We start from the raw sequence: 24,103 nt of genomic DNA, 5'->3' as shown, positions 1-24,103 counted from the left end.
CTAAACCCAATGCTGCGCTGCGGGGGAGAGGGTTCGGCGCAGGCGTAGTAGAAGTCGACCGGGCCCGGTCCCCGACGCGAGGCGCGATCCGGTTGGCTCGTGGAAGCTGGGGGCGCTCCAGGGAAAGGAGCGCGCAAGAGGGGAAGGAGGGGGAGGAAAGGCCCGGCATCTTTTTGCTCAAGGTCGATAGGCTTCCCACTGACATAGCTGTACTAGTACAGTGTAGATTAATCTTTACATCCAGGGCGTTTTGAATAAGCAAGGCTTTCAGCTCTTGAAGCCAGGACCTCCAAACCAACTGTTTCGTGGTGGTTGTTCTACTTACGAGGATCTCTGTTTTGTTCATCCTCGGTATTGAAAACGGCTTGGCACATAAGGCTTGCTCAGTACTTGTCCCTTCCTTGAATTCAGGATACTAGAATCCTAATTTCAGTTCTGCCATAAACTTTTAACTCATTTCCCATAGAGCAACTCGGGTTTTTAAAATAATCTTTGCGCTTGAGAAATAAATCCTGGCTTCTGATATTTAGAATAAAATTCAGCTTCTTCCGTCCAAAGCTCTAAATGCAGCAGTCTGGCCACCTGCAGTCTGGCCTCACCTCAGATGACTCACCCTCAGTTACTATTCTGCCTTTCTCTTCCTCCAGGTCATTAAAATCGCTACTTTCCTTTGGGTCTTGGTAGTAGATGTTAATTCTGAAATATTCTTAGAGATCCTTTATAAGGAAGGCAGGGTAGCTCCTTGTAATTCAGGGCTCAGCCCAGGGGCAACCAAACAAAAGCCCTTTGTCACTCAGATCACTGGTTTTCTTTTTGCTGCTCAACTGTTCAAAATTATATGTCTTCATCGTTCATTCCCTGCCACACACAGCCTCCTCCCTAATAGTACATAAATTCCATGAGTAAAAACTCTCCTAGTCTGTCTTGTTCACAGCTGAGGCTGCGTTGCCTACTATCAACTAGTATATAATAAGTTTCGTTAAATAGACCCAGTGAATTGATTGAAAAAAATGTTACCTTGGGCTAGACTCAGAGTCAGAGCCCGCGTTTAATACAATAGCTATTATTTCCTGTATCCTTGGATCATCTTTTCTAGTGATTGAGGAAGTAAGAGTTACCTATAAAAATTCAGTGCATCTAAAATGGGCCCGGTGGCTGCACACTTGTACTCCCAGAGACTCAGAGGCAAAGGCAGGAGTATCACAAGTTAGAGGCCAGCCTCAAGAATTCAGCAAGGCCCTAAAGCAATTTAGCCAGACCCTATCTCTATCTCTAAAATATAAAAAAGGGCTAGGGATATGGCTCAGTGGTTAAGCATCCCTGAGTTCAATCCCTGTTACCAAAAAAATAAAAGGATGTGGGATTAATGAGGCACAGTGGCACATGCCTGTAATCCCAGTGGCTTGGGAGGCTGAGGCAGGAGGATTACAAATTCAAAGCCAGTTGGATATATGACCCAGTGGTTAAGTTCCCCCGGGGTTCCATCCCTGGTACACCAAATAAATAAATAAATAAATAAAAAAGAATTATACAGGTTTTTTTTTTTAATTACTTAAATGTGATTACATTGTGTTTTTTTTTAAATAATAAAACTTAAAAATACCCATGATAATGGAAAAGAATGCTATATTAACCATATATATACTCTGAAGTAAAACCTAATTATATCATTAAACTTCACTGTACTGATCAATACAAATCATCTCAGGATATAAAACAAACTTGAGAAATCCATTTTTAGAAACTGTTTAATGAATTATCAGCAATTTTGAAGACTCCTGGCTGACATACAGTGAGGAATCTGGAATCTTCCATGTCATAGTCCACTTTAACGTTCAAGCTTTAAGTTAGCAGGTTTGATCATTATAGTGTTAGACACCAGCGATTTTATAGTTCTGACTTTTGGTCTTGTTTTTTTAGGCTGTGTGCTTCTTTCAGAAAAGCCATATTTATGTATCCAGTTTCAGAATTCTGTGAACATGAAAGAGACTCAGGGGACTTTGAAACTCCAGTTGCTGCTTCTGATTTATGTTCCTTGGTCCCTTGAAGATTTCCAATGGATTCTAACAGACGTGCTCCTGAAAAACTAAGAAAGAACATGAGTGAGGGCATTGTATGAATAGAATTGCCTGGTAGAAGTTTGGGGTTACAGGGATGTGGCTTCAATAATATTTCAGTTTTTTACAACTCTCAAGCACAAAGAAAAAAAAATAAAATTTACCTTTAACCTATTCTTGTAGGTTACCTCCCATCTTACTTAAATAAGATTCTGTGGGGTATGAGGGTGAAGGGTTGGTGAGGGGACAAGGAGTTAGGAGAAGATTCACTTACTAATTGTAGAAGAATACTCTTCAATGCTATGCTTTCTCAAGACAGCAACTCAGAGCTAGTTAACAGCTATGCCTCTCGGGCATGCAGATGACTCTATTGATTTTACTAACCTAGATCCTGGAAAAGGCAATATTTTCTTTAGTACATCAAGTCCAGGGATGTCACTAATTGTTGCTTCCTAAAAGGAAAGAATGGACTAATATTAAATATTATAATGATAAACCATTGGCAGTGTGATTCTAGAATTTATACATATGAATATATAATATAACTATAATACCTGAATATACTACACACAACAAAAAGCATAAAAGGGTATAGAATGAAAAGTTGCTTGAACAACACTATCAATAAGTCAGGCTCTCTCTCTCTCTCCCATATATAGTCTATATTGATCGCTATATATATTTATATAAACTATCCATATAATATATAGATTATATAGTCTATCTCTGTCTGCCTATCTTTCTAGTTTTTACTCACATGATTTTATACATTCTGTCTTCATCTTTCTTCTTTTCTGTTCATATTTGGAGAACATATACAAGGGTCTTATTTTTTGTTGTTATAATAGCATTGTTGACAAATAAATCATATACCACAAAGTTCACCCTTTAAAAATGCTTGGAAGAGCTGGGTATGGTGGCACATGCCTGTAATCACAGCAATTTAGGAGCTGAGGCAGGAGGATTCCAACTTCAAAGCCAGCCTCAGCCACTTGGTGAGGCCCAAGCAACTTAGTGAGATCCTGTCTCAAAGCAAAAAATTTAAAATGGACTGGGGATGTAATTCAGTGGTAAGTCACCCTGGGTTCAATTCCCAGTAACCCCTCCCACAAAAAAAAAAAAAGCTTGATTCAGTGCTTTTCTATGTATTCACAGTTTTATGCAACCATCAACACTATCTGATTCCAGAACATTTTTATTACCCTCCCCAAAAACCCCACACCCATGAGCAGTCACTTTTCATTCCACTCTCCTGCCAATCACTAATATATTTGCTGACTTTATGGATTTTCTTATTCTGGACATTTCATATAAATGGAATCATATGATCCTATAATATGTACCCTTTTATATCTGGTTTCTTTCTTTCTTTTCTGGAACCAGAGATTGAACCCAGGGACACTTAACCACTGAGCCATATATCCAGCCCTTTTTACTTTTTTATTTTGAGACAGGATCTCACTAAGCTGCTTAGGGTCTTGCTAACTTACCTGGGCTGGCCTTGAACTTGTGATCCTCTTGCCTGCAGTCTCCCCAGTTGCAGAGATCACAGGTGTGCGCCTCTGCACCCAGCTGAAAATTCTACTTTTGATGAAATATTCAAAACAACTAGCATAGCTTAGAAGCAATTACCCTTTTGAGAGTAAAGGTGCATTCTCAACAATAGTGCCCAACAAGCAGGATCTACTGTTAAGTATCCTGGGAAGGGATGTCTTACAAATGATACAAACCAGGGAAGGAAGAAAATAGCCTCTGCCTTGGATTTAGAATATAATTCTTCCTACTGAAGTCCCTCTTTCTAACCTGCTTATCATCCAGACTCTAGACCTTGTCTCACCCTGTATTATTTTCTGCCTCTCTCTAAACTTGGTTACTTGTCTGAATTTTTGGAACATAATTGCTTTTCTTGGACTAAGGTGCTCTGTTGTCTTGATTCTTTAATAGGCTAGTTTCACTTAACTTCTCTGAGCTCAAGACTTGCTCACCTTTCTTTCCTAATGTGCTAGAGTAATACATTATGAACAAGGTTGCTGAGAATGAAGCATATATATGAAAACATTTAACGTTCATTCATTCTCAAATATCTGTGGAGCATCTATCTGCAGATACAGCAATATATGAACTACAGTTGTTGCTCTCTAGGATCTCACTGCAGAGTTAATGCGATAGAAAAGAAAAACAGCAATAACCACTATATGATATGTTAGAGAAGAAGCTCAGAGTCATACACGAATTGCTTTGGAATCACATCAGTGAGTTTTAAAGCTGACCCAATGAAGAGCAGAGTTGGTCGACAGCATTTGCAGGGTTTGCTACCCTGGTATATGTGTAGCCAAGGAGCCTCTTTGCTGCAACCCACCATGAAGCCAAGAGCACAACTAGAGCTATATGAAGTTGAAGAGAAGAGAGGGTACAGCAAACTTAGCAACTAAACTTCAGATTAAGGACCCAATAAAAAGTACATATCTTACCTCTTTTCTGCGAATCTGGATGTTCCATATAATGCGCTCTAAGAAGCTAACTTGCTGCATGAGCCGGAAATGATTTTCCTGTAATTGCTTATTTTCTTTATCCAGGAAAAGTGCTCTAACAACAGTATAAATCAGAGACATAGCTAGAAATGTCTTTTTCTTTCTTTCTTTTTTTTTTGGGGGGGAGGGGCAGTACTGGGGATCAAACCTGGGACCTTTTGCATTCTCAGCATTTGCTCAACCAGTAAGCTACCCACCCTCCCTAGAAATTCTGCATCATTTTTGAAAGCCCAAAACTATGTTCCACATCCCACTGTCTCTGGGTCTTGGACCACTGTCCAGAATTTAGACTAAGTTTGGCAGAATAATTCTTACCATATTATACAATCAACTAAAAAACAATAAGCTTCTGGTCTGTAAATGGTTATTAAATACACATGCATGAATATATGAATTCCAGACCTTGAGAAATTTAAGGTATGACTCTAGGGGAAGGATTGAAACAAAAGACCATATCCCTTCAAATATCCTAACTACACAGCTTGCTTCTGGCTCTCATCTTACACTAATCTGATTCTGAGTTCTCATGGAGAAGTAGAAATAGTATTAGCAGCAGCAGCCACTTACTAGCTAGTCACCATGTACTTAGGCAATGTGACCTGCTCACACATTAAGCACTAAACATTTTTCACATATTAGCTCACTTAATCTTCAGAACAACCTCATAAAACATATATTGTTATGAAGCCTTTCTTATAGCTGAGAAAACTGAGGCTGAGAGAGAGAGTACAGGAACTTGGTTAAGAACATAAAAACAGAAATTTGTAGAACCGGGATGCCAAGCAGATCTTTAAGACTTTGAAGGAAGCCTGATCTCTTTTCCACTATCTTAGGCTCTCAGGGCTGCAGTTATTTGGGAGACTTGGCAGTATAATAGATTTGATTAGAGATTCATGTTTGATTTCTCGTTCTGCAACTTGTTATTTGAGTGACCCTTAGCAAATTATAAATCTGAGCCTCAGTTTCCCCATCTGTAAACTGACTTCAGAAACTATGACATAGTTTGAGATGGACAATGCTTTATCTGTATAAATGGGGAAATACAAACAGTAAAAGATAATCAGAGGCTTTCCACGTGTGCCCTAAGGAGCATGTGCCCAAAGTAGCTGACAGGTATGGTGCTGGATTCTTGGGCCAGGCTGCCAAGGTTCACATGCTGCTTGACTACTAACCAGTCTAGGTGACTTCCCTGACCTCTGTGGAGCTTGGGTTCCTCAACCGTAAACTAAAGCTAATGTTACTACCTCCCTCCTGGGGTTAGTGTTAAGGTTAAATGAGTCCAGAGAGAGTGAGCTTAGAACAGTGTCTCGCATATAGTAAGTTCTCAATCATTGTAGTTCTCAAACATAATTGTCATAGATGACATTATCTGTTAAGATTAACCCATTCTCTTTGTTCTTGTTCTTGCTCCAAGAATATTTTTGAGGGGCTGGGGATGTGGCTCAAGCGGTAGCAGGCTTGCCTGGCATGCGTGCGGCCCCGGTTCGATCCTCAGCACCACATACAAACAAAGATGTTGTCTGCCAAAAACTAAATAATAAATATTTTAAAAATTCTCTCTCTCTCTCTCTCTCTCTCTCTCTCTCTCTCTCTCTCTCTCTCTCTTAAAAAAAAAAGAATATTTTTGACTGTAATTAAATTTTCCCATGGAGGAGAGAATGCTCGAGCCAGCTTTTATCTAAATTATTTTCCTCTTTGAATATTTCTCATGAAAAATTAGTGTCAGGGGCTGGGGATGTGGCTCAAGCGGTAGCGCGCTCGCCTGGCATGCGTGCGGCCTGGGTTCGATCCTCAGCACCACATACAAAAACAAAGATGTTGTGTCCGCCGAGAACTAAAAAAACAAATAAATAAATAAATAAATAAATAAATTAGTGTCATATCCTGTGGGATTCATGCATTTATGTCCTTCCTATGAGCCTAATTCTCTGGTCTACTTTAATTCCATAGGTATCAAATGATAAAAAAGGAGCATTGACACACACAATGAGGCTGGCCAGAATGCACATATCTGGGTCCTCTGTGAGAGAGCCTATATGAATGGCTGGCCCGCCTGGTCCATGATATTCTTTCTAATTTCACAAATTCTGCTGCTTGCATGATCTGCCAAAAACAGCAGACATCAGAGGAAGAGTTATAGGATAAGCCACAAACTCAAAGGACAGCCTCTGCAACCATTTCTTTGTTGAAGGAGAAACAACCTCTTAGCAGAGTCTACTGGCTGCCCAGTGGGATTGCACCTACTTGCTCTTGACTGATGAGATTATTTGTTTGTTGTTGCGGATTATTTCTTCTTGGTCCATGACTTGCTTCAGAAGCTCCCTTTTTTCTATGATCAGATTATCATTTTGGACGGTGATCTGGGCCTGGAATGCCTTCTCCTAGGGATTCACAGCAAGAGAAAGAGTTAAAGAACTTCCGCCTGTTTCTAAGTCCTAACAACAAACTTCTCTTGTTTACTCTCTTTCCTGTCCTCTAGTCTGTTTCTGTTTGGTGACATGGTCATTCATTATAGCTAGATATTCTTCTATTTATTTTATATGTGATGTATTTTTGTTTGGAGGTTTAATCATTCTTTTGCAGTAACATTAAGAAGAGCTGAACCTCAACTTCTCCTAAAATCCCAGTGCTCTTACCTGTATTATCTTTCCCCTCTCTTAGATGTATTCCAATTACATAGGGATCAAAAACCTCCAACAAATATGACTGAATTTTTTTGAAGCTCCATATTTAAATTTTCCCCATTTAATACATGTCCATCTGCATTGTAGTTGTATTCCTTTAAAGGCAGAGGGAGGAAGATGGGAATTTAGCCACCTGGTCAGGCAGAGTCAGGATCCCAGCTGGCATGGCACGCCACGCCTGACAGCCAAGAGTGGAGCCTACTGCAGCAGGAATGATGCTGAAATGCCTTCAAGCCCAACACCATGTTTCACTTTCTACCAGTGATTTTCTTCCAAGGCAAGAGGTTCTGAAGTTATAGCTAAAATGGTAAAGGAGTACATTTGGTGAAAAAACACTAATATTCCCCCATAGCTGAAAGAGTTCATAGATAGGTATTGGTAAATATAGAATTGTTGGTATCACTTCACAGGTGACCTGCAAATTGTAACAGGGGAGTACTTTCATCTTTCCAATTTTTGTTCCTCACCTGCCAGTGATGGGAACAAGTGGGGAAGGGAGAATAACAACATTGGGCAAGTGGGTGAATTATAGGGTTAAGAGAGGCAACTTTGGGGCTGGGATGATAGAGCGCTCGTCTAGCATGCACGAGGCAATGGGTTCGATCCTCAGCACCACATAAATATAAAATAAAGATATTGTGTCCTCGTAAAGCTAAAAAATAAATATTAAAAAAAGAGGGGCAACTTTTTGCTTCTTTTCAATAAGATACTAATAAGGGCTGGGGATGTAGCTCAGTGGTAGAGTACTTACCTAGCACCAGGCCTGCCCTGGGTTCAGTCCCCAGTATCTAACACACACACACACACACACACACACACACACACACACAGAGTAAGTTCTAAATAAGATACTAATGAAGATACTAGTGTTGATTGCTCAAGAAAAGACTGTCTATCTATTATTTAAGCTATGAAAGGAAGGAGGTTAGATTATGTTCTGAAACAAACCATTCTGCATTTTAAAGTCCTTCTCCAGGACCATTCAATGCCTAATAATACCTCACTTGTTATTATTTAAAGATATTTAATACATGTCCATCTGCATTGTAGTTGTTTTGATAAGGGTTGAGAATAGAAGCAGCCATAGACAATATACCCTATCCTATAATAAATGAATTAGAAAGGATATTAGATGGGGACGTTTACCCTGTCCTTAGGAAACGCCACATATTTTTTGCGGTGAAAGAGTTCATAGATAGGTATTGGTAAATATAGAATTTTTTAAAAAAATAGGGATTCCTGCTATGGTGATAAGGTAAGATATTGGGGTAAATCTGATTTGGATGGGACTCAGTTGGCTTGCTGCATATTGAGAAGGCCGAAGAGATGAAGCCAAAAAAAGAGACATTTATTTTTGGAGACGCAGAAGGTAAACCTGATGTTTTTATCCTCAGGGCTCTGATCTGTTGGTCTGAAAATAGGTTAAAATCAAAAGTCCCAGGTTTATAGTACTGTTGTATTAAAAACGCTCACATCAGTCTTCACTGAACTTTTTTTTTTTTTTTTTTTGGTACCAGGAATTAAACCCATAGGTGCTTAACCAGTGAACCCTGAACTTTTTAATATTTCATTTAGAGACAGGGTCTCGCTAAATTGCTTAGGGCCTCACTAAGTTGCTGAGGCTGGCTTTGAACATATAATCCTCCTGCCTCAGCCTCCTGAGCCACTGGGATTACAGGCCTGTGCCATGAACTATTTTTAATTCTAACAATTTGTCTTGTGAACTATATATCCACCCATTAATATGATTCTTAGAGATCATACCCCAAGAAAAGGGAAAATAATAATAATAATATCAATGAAAATTTTAATATAAACCACGTTAGGAATTTTATGTTTACATATGAGGTGGAGATTCCATGTTACCGATAAAGGAAATGATGCACAGAAACTGGTCCAAAGTCAAAGAACTAAAAGTCAGAGCTAGAATTTGTTTTTTTCTTTTTCTTTTTTTTTTAAAGAGAGAGTGAGAGAGGAGAGAGAGAGAGAGAGAGAGAGAGAGAGAGAGAGAGAGAATTTTTTAATATTTATTTATTTATTTAATTTTTTAGTTCTCGTCGGACACAACATCTTTGTTGGTATGTGGTGCTGAGGATCAAACCCGGGCCGCACGCATGCCAGGCGAGTGCGCTACCGCTTGAGCCACATCCCCAGCCCCAGAGCTAGAATTTGAATCCATGTCTGTTCTAAAGCTAAAGCCCACAGAACTCTTTAATGGTGTGAACAAAAGACCAAATTACTTTCTTAGCCCTCCTTATTTGCAATTTGCAGTATATTTCCTGGAGACCTAGTCAGTGCATTAGCTTTCTAGGCCTGGCATGTCAAATTACCACAAACTGAGTGCTTAAAACAACAGAAATTAATTTTCTTATAGTTTTGGAGGGCTGCAAGTCTGAAATTAAGATGTTAGCAGGGTTAATTCTTTCTAAAAGCTCACATGCAGTGTTTTTTTGGTTGGCTGATTTTTCCTTGCAATACTGAGAATCAAACCCAGGGCCTTCTTCGTGGTAGGCAATTGCTCTACTGCCGAGACACACCCTCAGCCCTCAGAGGAAGCTTCTGTTCCCTGCTTTTCTCCTGGTTTTGAGTGGTAGCCAGCACAGCTCAGTGTTTCTTGGTTTAGTTACATCATTCCAAACTTTGTCCCCATCACCACCAATGTTCTTCCCCTGTCTTCCCTTCTTCTTATAAGAGAACCAGTCAGATTGGATTTAGTATTCACCCTATCCCAGGATAACCTCATTTTAACTAATTACATCTGTAAACATCCTGTTTCCAAATAAGGTCACAATCTGATGTTTTGGGTAGACATGAATTCTGGGGAACACTATTCAACCCACTGGTGCATAGGCCTATCCACAAGTATGGCTGTATGCTGGACCGGTAGTCAGTGACGGGTATGATCCAATTGCAGTGGTATCAACCTAAGACAGGAGGATGACGCCTAGAGGTCAGTTTTTCCCATGATGGGTAAGAACCATATGTTGAATTGGACAACCTACCAGGCACAGTCTTTAAGCCACATTACTTGTTGTTTAATTAATCAGAAGGGGGGAGATGCTGAGAGCCATTAGCCAAGTAGGTATGACAATTTCCTTGCCAGCGTACCCCATGTTGCTTAGAGGAAGGACTCGTGGAAATGGACTTGCCTTGGACATTTTGCAGTGACATTGCATGTATGTTTGAGAAAGGTGACCCTGCTCAAGGACCAGGGTGGATCTGGGTTTAAGGAGGATCCTACTGGATTAGGGCAGATCCGGGTTTAGGGAGTATCCTGCTCCTTGGGTTTAGGGCGGTACCAGATTTAAGGTGTACCCTGCCGGGAATAGGGCGTATCCTGCTGATTAGAGCCTGGCGGCAGAACGTGAATTTTCCCAGAACGTGTTTGTAGAGGGCCGGTGTGAGTTGGGGAATAAAGAGTTGCTGTTTGAATCTACAACGTGTGTGGTGGCTCGTGATTTTGTGCCCGGCCAGACTGCGGCAGGTGGGGATATAAATGAGTATCTTAGCAGAAAAAGAATTTTCAAAATTCTTTTTTTTTTTTTTTTTTGGTACTGGGGATTGAACTGAGAGGCGCTTAACCTCTGAGGCACATCCCCAGCCCTTTTTTTGTATTTTTTTTAAGAGACAGGTCTCCTCAAGTTGCTTAGAGCCTTGCTAAATTGCTGAGGCTGGCTTTGAGGCTGCCTCAGCCTCCCAAGCCACTGGGATTACATGCATGCACCACCATGCTCAGCCAATTTTCAAAATTCTGAAATGGACTAGAGATCCCAGAAAGGGAAAACACTATTGATGTCAGTTGTTCTTTTTTTTTTTTTTTTTTTTTTTTTTTTTTTTTTTGATCCTGGTGTTTGAACCCAAGGGTGCTTTACCACTGAACTACATCCCCAGACCTTTTTCTTATTTTTTATTTTGAGACAGGATCTTGCTAAATTGCTTAGGCTAGCCTTGAACTTGCAATCCTGCTGCCTCACTCCTGAGTTGCTGGGATTACAAGCCTATGCCACCATGCCTGGAAGTTGCTCTCCATTTTTAATTTGTGTAGCTTAAACATCTCAAGACTATTCTGCATGCAATTCCACTTGTCTTGTCCAATTTCTTTCTTATCCATATGCCCATAAGTCACAAGACCAATAAGACAAGCATAAAGAAATCAGGGATATTTAGAAAAAGCTTGAAGGTGCTAATCAAGAACTGATAAAGAAATCAGGATTACCTGTTTTCAATGCCATTAAAACTGACACTGAGGCTTGAGACAAAACAGGGGGGACTTAAAACATGAATGAGTTAGTTAATGAGGGTAGTTTGGAAGTCTTTGCTGAAGAGTATTCAAGAAAAGATATTTTCGTTTGAAGGCAAGACAAGCATAAATTGGCAGTGCAGACTATTTTCAGTGTTCAATTTAGTTTAGCAACACTATGAGTCTTAGATACTGTTTGGCAGGACTTAAATAATTACTTACATGGAAAAATGATGACATAAAAAGAAAACGAGGGCTCTGAAGAGTCCACAAATTAATTTACAAATGAGTGGGCATTCTCTAAATGGCTAACCACCAGTGTCATCATATACTTTTCTCTCTTTCTCACCGTCTCAATTTTTTGTTGCAGGAGTCCAGCTTCTTCTTCAAGTTGTTTAATTCTCTTATTTCGTATTTCTACTTCATGAACTAGATGATCCTTGATCTTTCGAAGCTTGGCTTTGTGGTGATGTTTCTCAGAGTGGTTTCTATAAAAGTAAATTTGAGTATAGGCATTCCTGAACATAGTGAAAATTGATTCTGTCTCCTCAATATGTAACTTTCTTGAGTTTACTCTGGATTATGTCAAGGGTCTGGCACCAGGCCTGGATACTTAACCTGCTGCACATCTTCTAACCCCTCTGTAGGGGAATGACCCAGGGACAACCCACTGTATAACAAAGATGTAGTCATCCTCATGGAATCAAGTCTCTGGCTTACCTTGATTAGAACTGATAAGTGTACAGTTTTAGCATTTAAGTTTAACTTAGGAAGCTTCTTGACTTCAGACCCCTGACATCTAAATTCTGAATCCCATTCCACTAATTAGGTTACTGATTTAAAATTTCCCAGTTCATGGCTATTACCTTGAACAGTGATAAGATCTAATAAAGTGAAATAAAGATCTATAAAAAATAACTGGGGGGCTGGGAATGTGGCTCAAGCGGTAGCGCGCTCGCCTGGCATGCGTGTGGCCTGGGTTCGATCCTCAGCACCACATACAGACAAAGATGTTGTGTCCGCCAAATACTAAAAAAATAAAACAAAATATTAAAAATTCTCTCTCCCTCTCTCTAACTCTCTCTCTCACTCTTTCTTTAAAAAAAATAACTGGGCCTGTTCTCTGTTTCTGTATTGAATCTGGACTTCTAAATACCAATTCTATGGAATGGTTCCTACTCAGGACTCTGAATCTGATTCTGACGTGAATCTAAATCACTGTCAGGAACACATGAAGAAATGCTTAGCATCATTAACCAGTAAGGAATACAAATCAAAATCACAAGGAAATAGAACTGCATATCCACCAGGAAGACTAGAATCAAAATGAGAATAACAAATTCTGGCAAGGCTGTGGAGAAACTGGAAACCCTCATATACTAAAGGCAGGAATGTAAAATGGTACAGCCTCTTTGGAAAACAACCAGACAGTTCTTCAAATAGTTAAACATAGAATTATCATGTGATCCACAGGCTATACTCCTAGGTGCACACTCAAGAAAAATGAAAAACATTCATTGACACAAAAACCTAAACACAAGTGTTCATAGCAATATTATTCATAAGTGCCAAAAGGCAGAAACAACCCCATGTTCCATCAATTGATGAATGGATAAACAAATTAAAGAATGACTACACAATGGGCTATCTTTCAGACATAAAAAGGATTGTACTGACACATGTTACAACATGGATGAACCTTGAAAGCATCATAGTAAGGGTAAGAAGCCAGGAGCCAGTCGGGTGCAGTGGGGCATGCCTATAATCCCAGCACTCCAGAGGCTGAGTGAGGAGAATTGCAGATTTAAGGCCAGCCTGGGAAATTTAGTGAGAACCTGTCTAAAAGTAAAAACAAAAAATTTAACAGACAGGGATGTAGCTCAGTGGTAGAGTATCCCTGGGTTTAATCCTCAGTACTGGGGGAAATAAATGTCACAAAAGACCACATATTATGTGATTCCATTTATATGAAATGTGCATACTGGGGAAATAGAAGATATGAGTAGATTATAACCCAGCCTGGTGGTCCATGCCTGTAATCCTATTTGGGAGGCTGACATATAAGGATCATAAATTCTAGGCCAGCCTGGACAATTTAGATCTTATCTTGAAATAAAATAAAGGACTGGGGAGGTAGCTCAATAGTAGAGTGCTTGTGTAGCATGCTCAAGGCTGCATTTTTCAATTCCTTCAATTGAAGGAAGGGAGGGAGGAAAAGATTAGTGATTGCTTAGGGGTGGGGTTGGGGAGGAAAATCAAGGATAGGCTACAGGATTTGGGGGGGGGTACCTATGATTGAACTCAGGAGCACTGAGCCCAATTTTTGTAGAGATACACGTGAGGGTTTATTTGTCAGAGCTGACAAATAAAGGCCATCTCTCTTTAGGAGAGAGAGGCAAAACTGGCTTGAGTTCTGGGAGTTTTATAGGAGAGGCTCAGGCTGGGTCCTTATGTGGGTAGTTAATGGTTGGGTTGGTGTGAGGGAGTGGTGAGCCTTTCTCAGAAACACCCTTGGGCAGGAAAGCAAAACTTTTTCCTTAAAATGGTGTCTGTCACTTAAGATGGCCATCCAGATGCTAAGCAAGGACCTTATATTCCCCCCTTTTTTATTTTTATTGGGCCACTTAGGGAACAGGGACATAGGTCAATCTTCTCTAACTGCTTTCTGCTGGGAAGGGGCTGTTTTGAATCCCTCATTAGGGGCCTGGGATGTCATTAGGACGATGATGGAGGTTGAGTGGTGGTGGAATGCTGTCCCTGGTGCCCCAATGTTTAGTGACGGATTGGTATTTCTGTAACAAAAGCCGGTTCATAGTTTGATTAGAGATTTTTGGATCTAGTCTTGAGCCAATCTAATGACGCAGGAGTTAAGCATCAACAGAAAGCCTATGGGGTCAGGAAGGGAAGTGCCCACTGGGAAGGGGGTTACTTAGCTGCCATCCTTCAGTAGAGGAGAGCTGTTGTTTCCAATGTTCAAGGTCCTGTTGCAGTTGTTTTATCTTATCCTTTACTATACCAGATTGATTGACATAAAAATAGCATTCCTTCTCTAGGTACAGCTAAAGTCTGCCTTTTTCAGCTGTAAAAAGATCAAGGCCCCTTTAGCTGTAAAACCACAGCAGCTAAAGAACCAAGCTGAGATAGTATGGTTTGTAGGGTTTGAGCAAGTTGCTGTAAGTCTCCTAGAAACTGGAATGGTAACTCCTGGTAATGGTACCCCTGGGAGGTGAGTGCAGAATGACGGAGGAGGGCAAAAGTGAAAAAGGGAAGGATGGTACCCATGGTTCTGCAGTGTCCTCATGGTCCTCAGAGACCAAAAGAAGATTGGGGTTCTGGCCTTGGAGAAACCCAGCTTGGGAGGGCCTGTGGGTGTCACTGTATAAAGGGGGGGAGAAAACCATTTAAAATGGGAGTTATGAACCCAATATGGGATGCCCTCAAGGCGGTATTGCCGGGGAAGTGGTAAGAATGACCTGGTAGGGTCCAATCCATTTTGCAGAGTTGAGAGGAGGAAGGGAGCCTGTGGAGGAGGTTAAAAAAATACCAGGTTGTCAGGAGACAGAGTGGGAGAAGGGGAAGAGGCAGAACTAGGCTTTGCCAGAACAGCACTGTTGTATTGCCAAAGAAGTTTCCTGATGTATGCAAGAAGGGGCCAGCAAAGATGAGGAGCAAGGGGTAGTGGAGAATCAGAAGGTGGTGAGCTGAGCAGGGAGATAGGCCGTCCATATTGAAGCTCAAAAGGGGAGATGTTGGGTGGCTTCTTTGGGAGGGCTTGAACCTAAGAAGGGCCAAGGGAAGAAGTTTAGTCCAATCTAAATGTAATTCAAGGGATAGTTTAGTGAGAATGTTCTTCAGGGTCCAGTTAGTACGTCCCACCTTGCCAGAGGACTGAGGATGGTAGGGGATATGAAAATGCCAGGAGATGTTGAGTGCCTTAGCTACTGACTATGAAACATGGGAAGTAAATTCAGGACCGTTATCAGACTGGAGCGAGGAGGGGAGGCTGAATTGGGGAAGAATGCATTCAACAAGGATGTTGGCCACCAAAGGGGCACATTTATTATTGGTAGGGAAAGCCTTGACCCATCCTGAGAAGGTGTCAACAAGTACCAAGAGAAATTTGTACCGCTTGACCAAGGGCATGGGGTGAAACCCAGCTACCAATCACAGCAAGGGAGATGTCCTCTTGGCAGGTGAGCGGAGATTTGAGGTGGGATTGGTTTTTTTGGCAGATTTCACAGGAGGCAGAGAGGGTAGAGAGAAATTGTAGGTCCTCTGGAGGGAGTTTAAGGTGGGAAGTTTTAAAGATGTGGTATTCAGGGTGAAAGAGGTTGTGAAGGAAGGCAAGCATCTGTTGAGTGTCAGGTGGGGAACAGTCTGTTGGGGGACTAGCAAGGCAGAAGACCACAGATGGAGTAGGCTGTTGGGGGACGGCCCTCACCTAAGAGTCTACCTTGTTATTCCCTTCACAAGGGAACTTGGTGGTAAGGAATCCGCGCTCCTTCCAAATAGCAGAGTGGGAGAGAAGTATGTGGAAAGCGTCTTTAGAGTCAGTATAGACATTGAGGGAGGCCCCCTTTGCCAAAGTGAAGACTCTGATCAGGAAGATGGAGAGCAGGTCCTGGAGCCTATGAAGGGCCTTATAACAAAGTGCAATAGGGTTTTAGAGAGTGGGCCCCAGACTGCATCCTATAAAGACTTAGTCAATATAGAGTAGTTAGGAATCCAAGCTCTGAGGAATCCTGCCATACCTAGAAAGGAGAGAATTTCTTCCTTAGTAGAGGACATTGGTATATTAGCGATAAGACCCTTTCTATCAACCGTAATGGCTTTGTGTGTAGGGGTCAGGAGGAGGCCTAGGAAAGCTGCACCTTGGATGGAGAAACCCTATAGCCAAGGGCAGAAGGGAAGTTAAGAAGTTTCCAGGTTCCTGAAGACTGACCTCAAAGGAAGGACTGCAAAGGAGGAGGTCATCAACATACTGTAGCACCACAGCCTGAGTGAGATGTATGGATGATGCTAGATCCTTAGCCAAGGCCTGTCAGAAGATATGAGGGCTGCCTCAGAACACTTGGGGTAGAATTGTCCACGTCAGCTGAGTGAAGTTATAAAACTTTACATGGACAGGGTCTGTCCATGTAATGGTGAAAATGTCTAGAGAGAATGGGGAAGAATAGAGAAGAAGGCATCTTTCAGGTCTAGTACTGAGAAGTAAGAGGTCCTGGAAGGAATGGTGGTGGTGAGAAGGGTATAAGGATAGGTTACCATGGGATGGATTGGGATGATCGCAGAGTTGATGGAATGGAGGTCTTGAACAAAGGGGTAGGAGCCATTAGGATTTTTTTACTACCAAGTTGGGGGTGTTATAAGGGGCCTTAATATTGGGGAAACTCTGGGAGAAAAAGTAGGTCATTAGTAGTGGTCTCCCGTCTGGAGTCTCAGGGTCCATATTAGTATATTGTAATAAAGCCTCGGTCAGGTGGTCTAAAAATGTCGAAGGGTTTTCATTCGTATCTTGGAAGGTTTCCTGGAGCTTTTCGTAATTGATAGCCTTTGGGCTGCCTTTCTAAGTCCTGCCATGAGGCAAGTAATGAATTGGTTTCTACTAGTTACTCCTCTAGGCAAATTATAATCCCAATTGGGGTCCCGATCAGGGACTGCTTCAGTGCCATCGGATGGGCAGGGGAGGTCAGCATAATTTCTAGCTTGCTCCCAAACTCGCCTGAGCTCCTTGGGCAGGAGGATGTTAGACAAGATCATATGGACATTGAGGAAGGTCAAATAATATGACTGAGTCAGATGTTGAAACCCTTTGATCTATGTGGTGGGATTTGAAGTATCAGACCCAAGCCACTTTTCTATCTGTGAACCATCTGACAAAGAGAAAGGCACAGGAACCCGGATTACACCATCTACCCCAGCCACTTTAGAGGACACAGAGATGTGAGTTGGGCAGTGGCAGCCCATGAGCGTGCAGCAGGAGGAAAGAAGGGCGGAGGGGCCAAGGGAACAGTTGCTGCATGGCTTCATTAGAAAGAGAATTGTGATATGGCTGGGGCTCATCCACTGGGTGGAAGGAGAAGGAGTCCTGGGTAGGATCTTTTGTCCCTTCAGAAGCAGGTGTAGGGGAGGTGAGAGCTAAGAGGACTTGTGTGGGAGAGCAATGTTGTAGAGAGAGGGCTTAGAACGTACAGAGGAGAAGGCCTGAATCTATGATATCTCTTTTCATTTCCTGAACACTCACAATAGTTGAAAAGATTTCTGATAATATTGGGATCTAGAGTGCCATTAAGCGGCCATTTAGAGTCTTATCCAAAGGATAGTGAGGCCAGATCTGATTGCACAAGTGGATAAGTTTTGGGGGGGGGGTTAGGTCTGGGATGAGAGAGACCCTAGGTTATCCAGGAGGCAGCCTAGGGGACTATGGGAGAGAGTGGATGAGGAGCTTCCCATGGTGAGACATGGGAGGTAAGTTTAAAGGTGAGCGTCCCCCAGTTTCTAATATCACCTAGTAGAGAGGATGGTTATGCTTAGGGGGTTGTCACCACTTCTGAGTAAGCGTTGGGGCAGGAGCCCATAGAGGCACTTGGGTGCCTGGCCAGGACTACAGAGGAGGGGCAGAAGCCCATAGAAGGGGCAAAAGCATGTAGAGATTAACCCAAGGCGGAGAGGTAGTCTCACCAGGAACAACTCCCAATCATTCTCGGTGTTTTTTTCTCAAAACCCAGGACCCAGATAAAAGACCACCTATAGACTCGGTTGACAGTAAGGATCAGCCAAAGCTGTGAAAGCTGTGGCTGGGGCTGCCCCAACCACACGGTAACCCTGAGAGTGCCAGACCATCAACAGTCACTTTCAGGGACCCGTAGGTTGTTTAGGTCCACCGGAGACAGGGGTCTTACCTGAAATGTCCGGTGGTGGGTGCAGAGAGGTGTTCGGCAGAATGGAGGGCCTGGTCCTACAATGGAATCTGGATTTGGACCCAGGGACACTCAGTGAACCTTGAAGAGGGAAGTGGGCAAACCAGAGAACCCAATCCTGGGTTTTGGCACCAAAATGAAGGGGAAGTGAGGAACGAGAGATGGGTAAGTCTAAAATCAAAGATGGAGACCAGGCAGAGATACACACAAGAGTTTGTCAGAGCTGATGAATAAAGGCCATCTCTCTATAGGAGAGAGAGGCAAAACAGGCTGGGGTTCTGGGACTTTTATGGGGGAGGCTCGGGAATCAGATGGGGCGGGTTCTAATGCAGATGGTTAAGGGTTGGGTTGGTGTGAGGGAGTGGTGAGCCTTTCTCAGAAACACCCCTGGGCAGGAAAGCGAGACTTTTTCCTTAAAATGGTGGCTGTCACTTAAGATGGCCATCCAGATGTTAAGGACCTCTGGTGTTTCCTAAGAGAAAGCCCCAGGCACATTTGGGAAGGACTTCCTTGACACTTTGTTTCACTCTAAGGTGTAGTTACCACCTTTTATCTTTCCTGCAGATAACCTCCATGTTTAGCTAGGTGTCCACAGAGATCCCTTGATCTCAAAATGGGGAGGGCGGGTCCTAGGGGAACTGAGGCTGGGCTTGTGAGGCAGATGTGTCCTACTGCGTGTTTCTGGGAAAGGGTGAGAACCACTGGAGAAACCACCTCCCTTTGCCCTGGGGTGGGGGAACCACCTGTTGAATGTAGCTGCATTATCTGCAGCTGTAGCCGCCTTATCTGTACCTGCAGTCACTGCCTGGTAACCATGATCTCACCGCGCCCTTAATGGAGGTTCTGAGCAGCTGCATCAACCTCAATCATCATCTTCCTCTACATCTCTTACTACATAAGGAAAAGAGTTGTCTAAAGATTTGTCAGGTTTTCTGTTATCTATGGTCAAATGTGTCAGGCAGCTTCCCCTTCCCTTTCCCTTCCTCTTTCCCCCTTCCCATCCCATGGGAGCCATGGGCCGGAACTTTTCACCTGGTTGAAGAGACACAACCCGCTAACACAGTAGTAACAACTTAGTTGGCCTAGGCCCTCCTACCTCTAGTGACCTATATAGGTATTGTTCTCGCCTGAAGCACAGGCAACTTCCTGGCCCTCTTCCTTTGGCAGACCAGCCCATCCCTTCCCCCAAAACTCCTTTTGGTGCCTTATTCTTGTCCCTCGGTTCCTGGCCTCATGTGCCCTTTCCTGCTTTACAAAATGTATCCTGGTGTCTTAGAAAAACTACTCTACAGTCCCCGACTTCCCTGAATGTCTAGACATTTGGATAACACCTTAAGGTGTTTAAGGAATGAGGAACTGAATCTTTCCTCAGCCACTATAGGCACTTAAGGGCACGGCCATTCAGGCCTGTGATCCATATAAGTGTGTGATCTTACCTGGGATTCTGACATACAGGAGGCAGTCCAGGTACACTAAAGGGAAGTCCCAGATGCTCTGGGATTCTCACAAGACATTTCATGTGATTTTAGAGTAAAATGATGGTGAATCTCTCCTCAATCTAAGAATCAGAAGATAGAGACTGTGCAGGACTGAGTTAAGGTGGTGGTTTTAGGGTGAAACCCTGCATACTCTCAAGAAACGACTGGCTCTTGATGGCTTCTGGGAGATGACTTCCACACCCTTGGAATATTCTGAGACCTTGGCCTTGCCAGGTAGTTTATGCTAACAATGGAATTTATGGTGAATGCATTTTTTGTTCACTTAGGGCTTTGGGTCACAGCAGGAGGGATGGTTGGTAACTAGTAGTTTAGATCAATTACTGGGTCTCCATATCTTTGTCACCTCCCCAACCCCAGTCCATGACCATCATGATTCAGGTGAGTCTTTGATTGGGAATACCCTTTTTTTTTTTTTTCTTTTGAGAGGGCCTTGCTATGTTACTCAGGCTGTTTTTGAACTCCTATATTTAAGTGATCCTCCTGCCTCAGCCTCCTGAGATGCTGGGGAAAAAAGCACTGTCTCTTTATCTGCAGTACCCACCAGAAGAAAGCTAACTGGAAGCTTGTTTTAATTTTGTTACTCCTGGATTTGCTCTAGATCTTTTTCTTATGTTGTTTGAAATCTACATACTATAATAAACCCTGGCCATGAACACAACAGCTTTTCTAAATTTTGTGAGTTGTTACAAGGAGTCTGCAGAGACCAATCTGGCTCTAACTGTGGCCACTTTGCAACGTTGGGGGTTGTCTTTTGCTGGATGTTTTCCCTTCCTTTGCCTGGCATTCTAAGTTCTAAAGAAAAGTTGCACCTAAAATGATTAAGGTGTACAGAATTCACAACATCTGATGACCTTCAGTTAACATCAGAATGTGTAACATCCTTCCTTATTCTTTAGTCCTGTGCATCAACTAACACAAAACTTGTACATTGCTGTGAAGTTTAACTCACCAAAAACATGTCTGTCTAAAGAATTACAGAAAGTAGTGCCCCCACCCCGTTATGTTCAATTGAAATTTTCCAACCAAGAAAAAAAGAAAGAAAGAAAAAAAGACTTGTCCTGGATGTCGGAAGTCTCTGCCCTACACATGGTCTTCTGCCCATTGCCCCTGCACTTCCTCGTCCTCCCTATGAAAGTCCTTCTGCATGCCTGAGTTCTCTAAATTTTGGTGGAGAGGATGGCTTGCCCCATTTTCTCAGGGTGTCAGTCCTTCAATAAACCTAGTTTCTTTACCATCACTCTCATTTCCTGTTAGCTTTCAAATGGTGAGCAGGTAGGTAGGCCCAGCAACATGACCCCAGAGCTGGTGATCTTCCTGCTCTACCCACTGCCATAACACCAACAAAGGCAGGCAAACAGCACTGCTTTCTCCTAACGAGATACTTTTGTACTAGAAGTCGGACCCAGATGGATGGGAAGAACAAAGCAGACTTACTCAGATGCTAATTCTAGCCAAATGGAATGGAAGAGCTACTCTAAGAGGCCTATGTGCTTGTAAATTATGTCTTACCCTTAAATGTGTTTTTGCAAGACTACTTCATTTTCCAAAATAGCCTTTCCATCCTATTTGCTAAGTGTACACAAAAGAATCATCTGTATGTTTTTCCCTGAGAAGATTTAGCTGCTAGCCAAATACTACTTTGAGAAGTTTAGACGCTGGAGGCCAGATATAGCTTGTCAGAGTATGTGACAGTGACTGGCTGCTGGGGTTGTCCTCAACTCAATTTCTCCTTCTCTTATCATAGACCTCCTGGCTTTTGGCTGGGCACTCGGTTGCTGTAAGGATGACTTTCGGCCTGAGCCTAAGCAACTCCATTTTAAAACTCCAGTTTGAAACCTGCAGTCTCACCAGGCATACCTAACAGAGCCCTCCAGTATGGCCCTCAGGCACAAACAAGTCACTTCTCCCCACCCGGATGAACTCAGAGTGAAGTCTCTGGCAGGCTGTTGGCATCTGATAAGAGGAAAATCAGAGAAGATCAGGGTGGGGACCACTAGGCCAGATGTTTACCACAGGGTAAATGATATCACTGAGAGATCCAGTGGCAGCTGATAAGGATAGAAGGGGGGGGGGTCAAAAGCCCCAAATTTTGGGTTAAATAATAGAGCAAATGAACACACATTCAGCCAGGCGACAATGATGTCCTCATGCTGAGAACCTGACGAAGACCTGGACTGACATCCCAACACTTTTCATCGTTTGCCTGATCCTCTGCATCTTCCTCACCGTTCTCAAACTCTACAGCCACATCTTGACCCTGGTGAGAGCAGCAACTTCTCCCTACGACCCTCTCCTCAACTGGCCGTCAGATCCACCCCAGGGGAAGCCTGCCTTGGTTCCTGACCTGATCACCGAGGTCTGAGTGAATATGCATCTTAGAGCCTAAGGCTTGAGACTTTTGATCTGACACTTGAGCTCAGCTTGCAGAGGGAATGTCTGCCATGAGCCTGTCATGATTAAGTGTGTTTGCAGTGCTTAGCATTAATCTAGAATTGTTTCCTGTGGATTAATCAATCTAGAATTGTTTTCTGTGAATTGATTATGTCTGTTGCAGTGCCCAGCATTAAGGATTGTCATTTTCTTGATTAAGAACCTATAGAGGGGCTGGGGTTGTGGCTCAGCGGTAGAGTGCTCACCCCGCACGTGCAAGACCCTGGGTTCCATCCTCAGCACCACATAAAAATAAATAGGTGAAATAAAGGTACGGTGTCCAACTACAACTGAAAAATAAATATTTTTTAAAAAAGAACCTATAGAGTGAAATTGTATTGAGTGCTTTGAGTGAATAAAGCATTGAAAAGGGCAGAAGCGCGTGGACATTCTTTATTTCTCCCTTTCAACAGCATAAGTTGCACCTTTTGCCATCGTGATAGTTGCCCAGTGTAAGAACTATACTGAATTTCCTTATAGTGAAGCCATTCCAACAAAGCATGCTTTGCTGGAAAATGGAATGCCCTCGCCTTTCCCTTCCTTCCTTTTTATTGGCTGGGATGGATATAATAGTGAGCTGTCTTGAGTTACATGAATAAGGAAAACATGTTCAAGAAGCTGGAGCAACAGACAAGATAGCAGGTGCCCGGGCTCCTGATGCACTGAGCCAGCGTAGCAATCCTGAACTGCTTAGGTCTGCATTGTTAGGTAAGAGAGAAGTGTCTCCCTTTTGGAAACTATTTTTATTCAGGGTCTTTGCTACAGTATCTTAATTAATGTAGTTTGCTATATAAAAGTACATTCCTAAAACTGTCTGAGTCCCATTTGGGTTCAGCACCTGCTACATAATATGAGGCACACACTTTGTAAATTGTGTTCACAATTACCACTGCTGTGACTTTGATTCTTTACAAGGAGATATTTCCACTTTGTAAATGATCTCATTTTCCTTTTTACTAGGAATGCTTGGTAAAAGGTATCACTAGCACTGCGTTTCAGCATCCTGAATAGCTTCAGAGATGTAATATCTAGCAGAGTACCAACAATATACCTGTCATCCTCCAGGTTTCCCAGTTGTTTGTAGTAACTTGGATGTTTTGACATAATTGAAAACACAAAACGTACTTTGGAATTTCTTCCACTTATCTTATACTGAGATATTAAAACCCAATCTATAGTTTCCTATTCCAGATAGCTGCTTTCTCTCTTATCCTGCCTTTTGGATTATTAAAAAATAAATTCAAGCTGGATGCCACGGCACACATCTGTAATCCCGACTACTCAGGTGGCTAAGGCAGGAGGATTGCAAGTTCAAGGCCAGCCTCCACAACTCAGTGAGATCCTGTCTCCAAATGAAAAATAAAAAGGGCCAGGGATGTAGCTCAGTGGTAGAGGGCCTCTGGGTTCCATACCCATTCTCTCCTTCAAAAAAGAATAAATTTATACTTTAAAGTAAGAGGATAAATTACGGAACATTTGGGGAAAATATCCAACTTCCAGTATTGGTCGATATTATATTGTTGTTTTTCCTTCTAGCCTTTTTATAGGCATCTCTGTTTAAACATTGTCTTCATTATAATGTTTATCTTACACCCTTTTCATTTGTTATCATAAATATATGATATGTATTATAAGCATTTCCCCATGTTGTTATATAGTTTTGTGGCCACCATCCTTTGTAGCTGTATTATGCTCCATGAAGTGAATGTTTTATGCTCTATCTAACTGGCCTCCTAGTTGGG

General features: G+C 42.3%; 1 protein-coding gene across 2 annotated transcripts in view; it reads right to left on the bottom strand.

The window, feature by feature from the left end:
- Window positions 1-1,887: 1,887 nt before the first annotated feature.
- The window catches only part of Ccdc30 (coiled-coil domain containing 30), a 110,075-nt gene continuing 87,859 nt past the window's right edge, over window positions 1,888-24,103 (bottom strand). For both annotated transcript variants that reach the window (XM_077791136.1, XM_077791137.1), the window contains 5 exons: window positions 11,862-12,000; window positions 6,833-6,969; window positions 4,529-4,643; window positions 2,442-2,509; window positions 1,888-2,086 (listed from right to left, as the gene is read on the bottom strand). In XM_077791136.1, the coding sequence (XP_077647262.1) occupies window positions 1,888-2,086; window positions 2,442-2,509; window positions 4,529-4,643; window positions 6,833-6,969; window positions 11,862-12,000 (658 nt within the window). The remainder of the gene's footprint in view (window positions 2,087-2,441; window positions 2,510-4,528; window positions 4,644-6,832; window positions 6,970-11,861; window positions 12,001-24,103) is intronic.

Source organism: Urocitellus parryii, chromosome 11 (genome assembly GCF_045843805.1).
Source record: "Urocitellus parryii isolate mUroPar1 chromosome 11, mUroPar1.hap1, whole genome shotgun sequence".
NCBI lineage: Eukaryota > Metazoa > Chordata > Mammalia > Rodentia > Sciuridae > Urocitellus > Urocitellus parryii.
The sequence above is the reverse complement of the archived record's forward strand: the minus strand, read 5'-3'. Positions and strand labels throughout refer to the sequence as shown.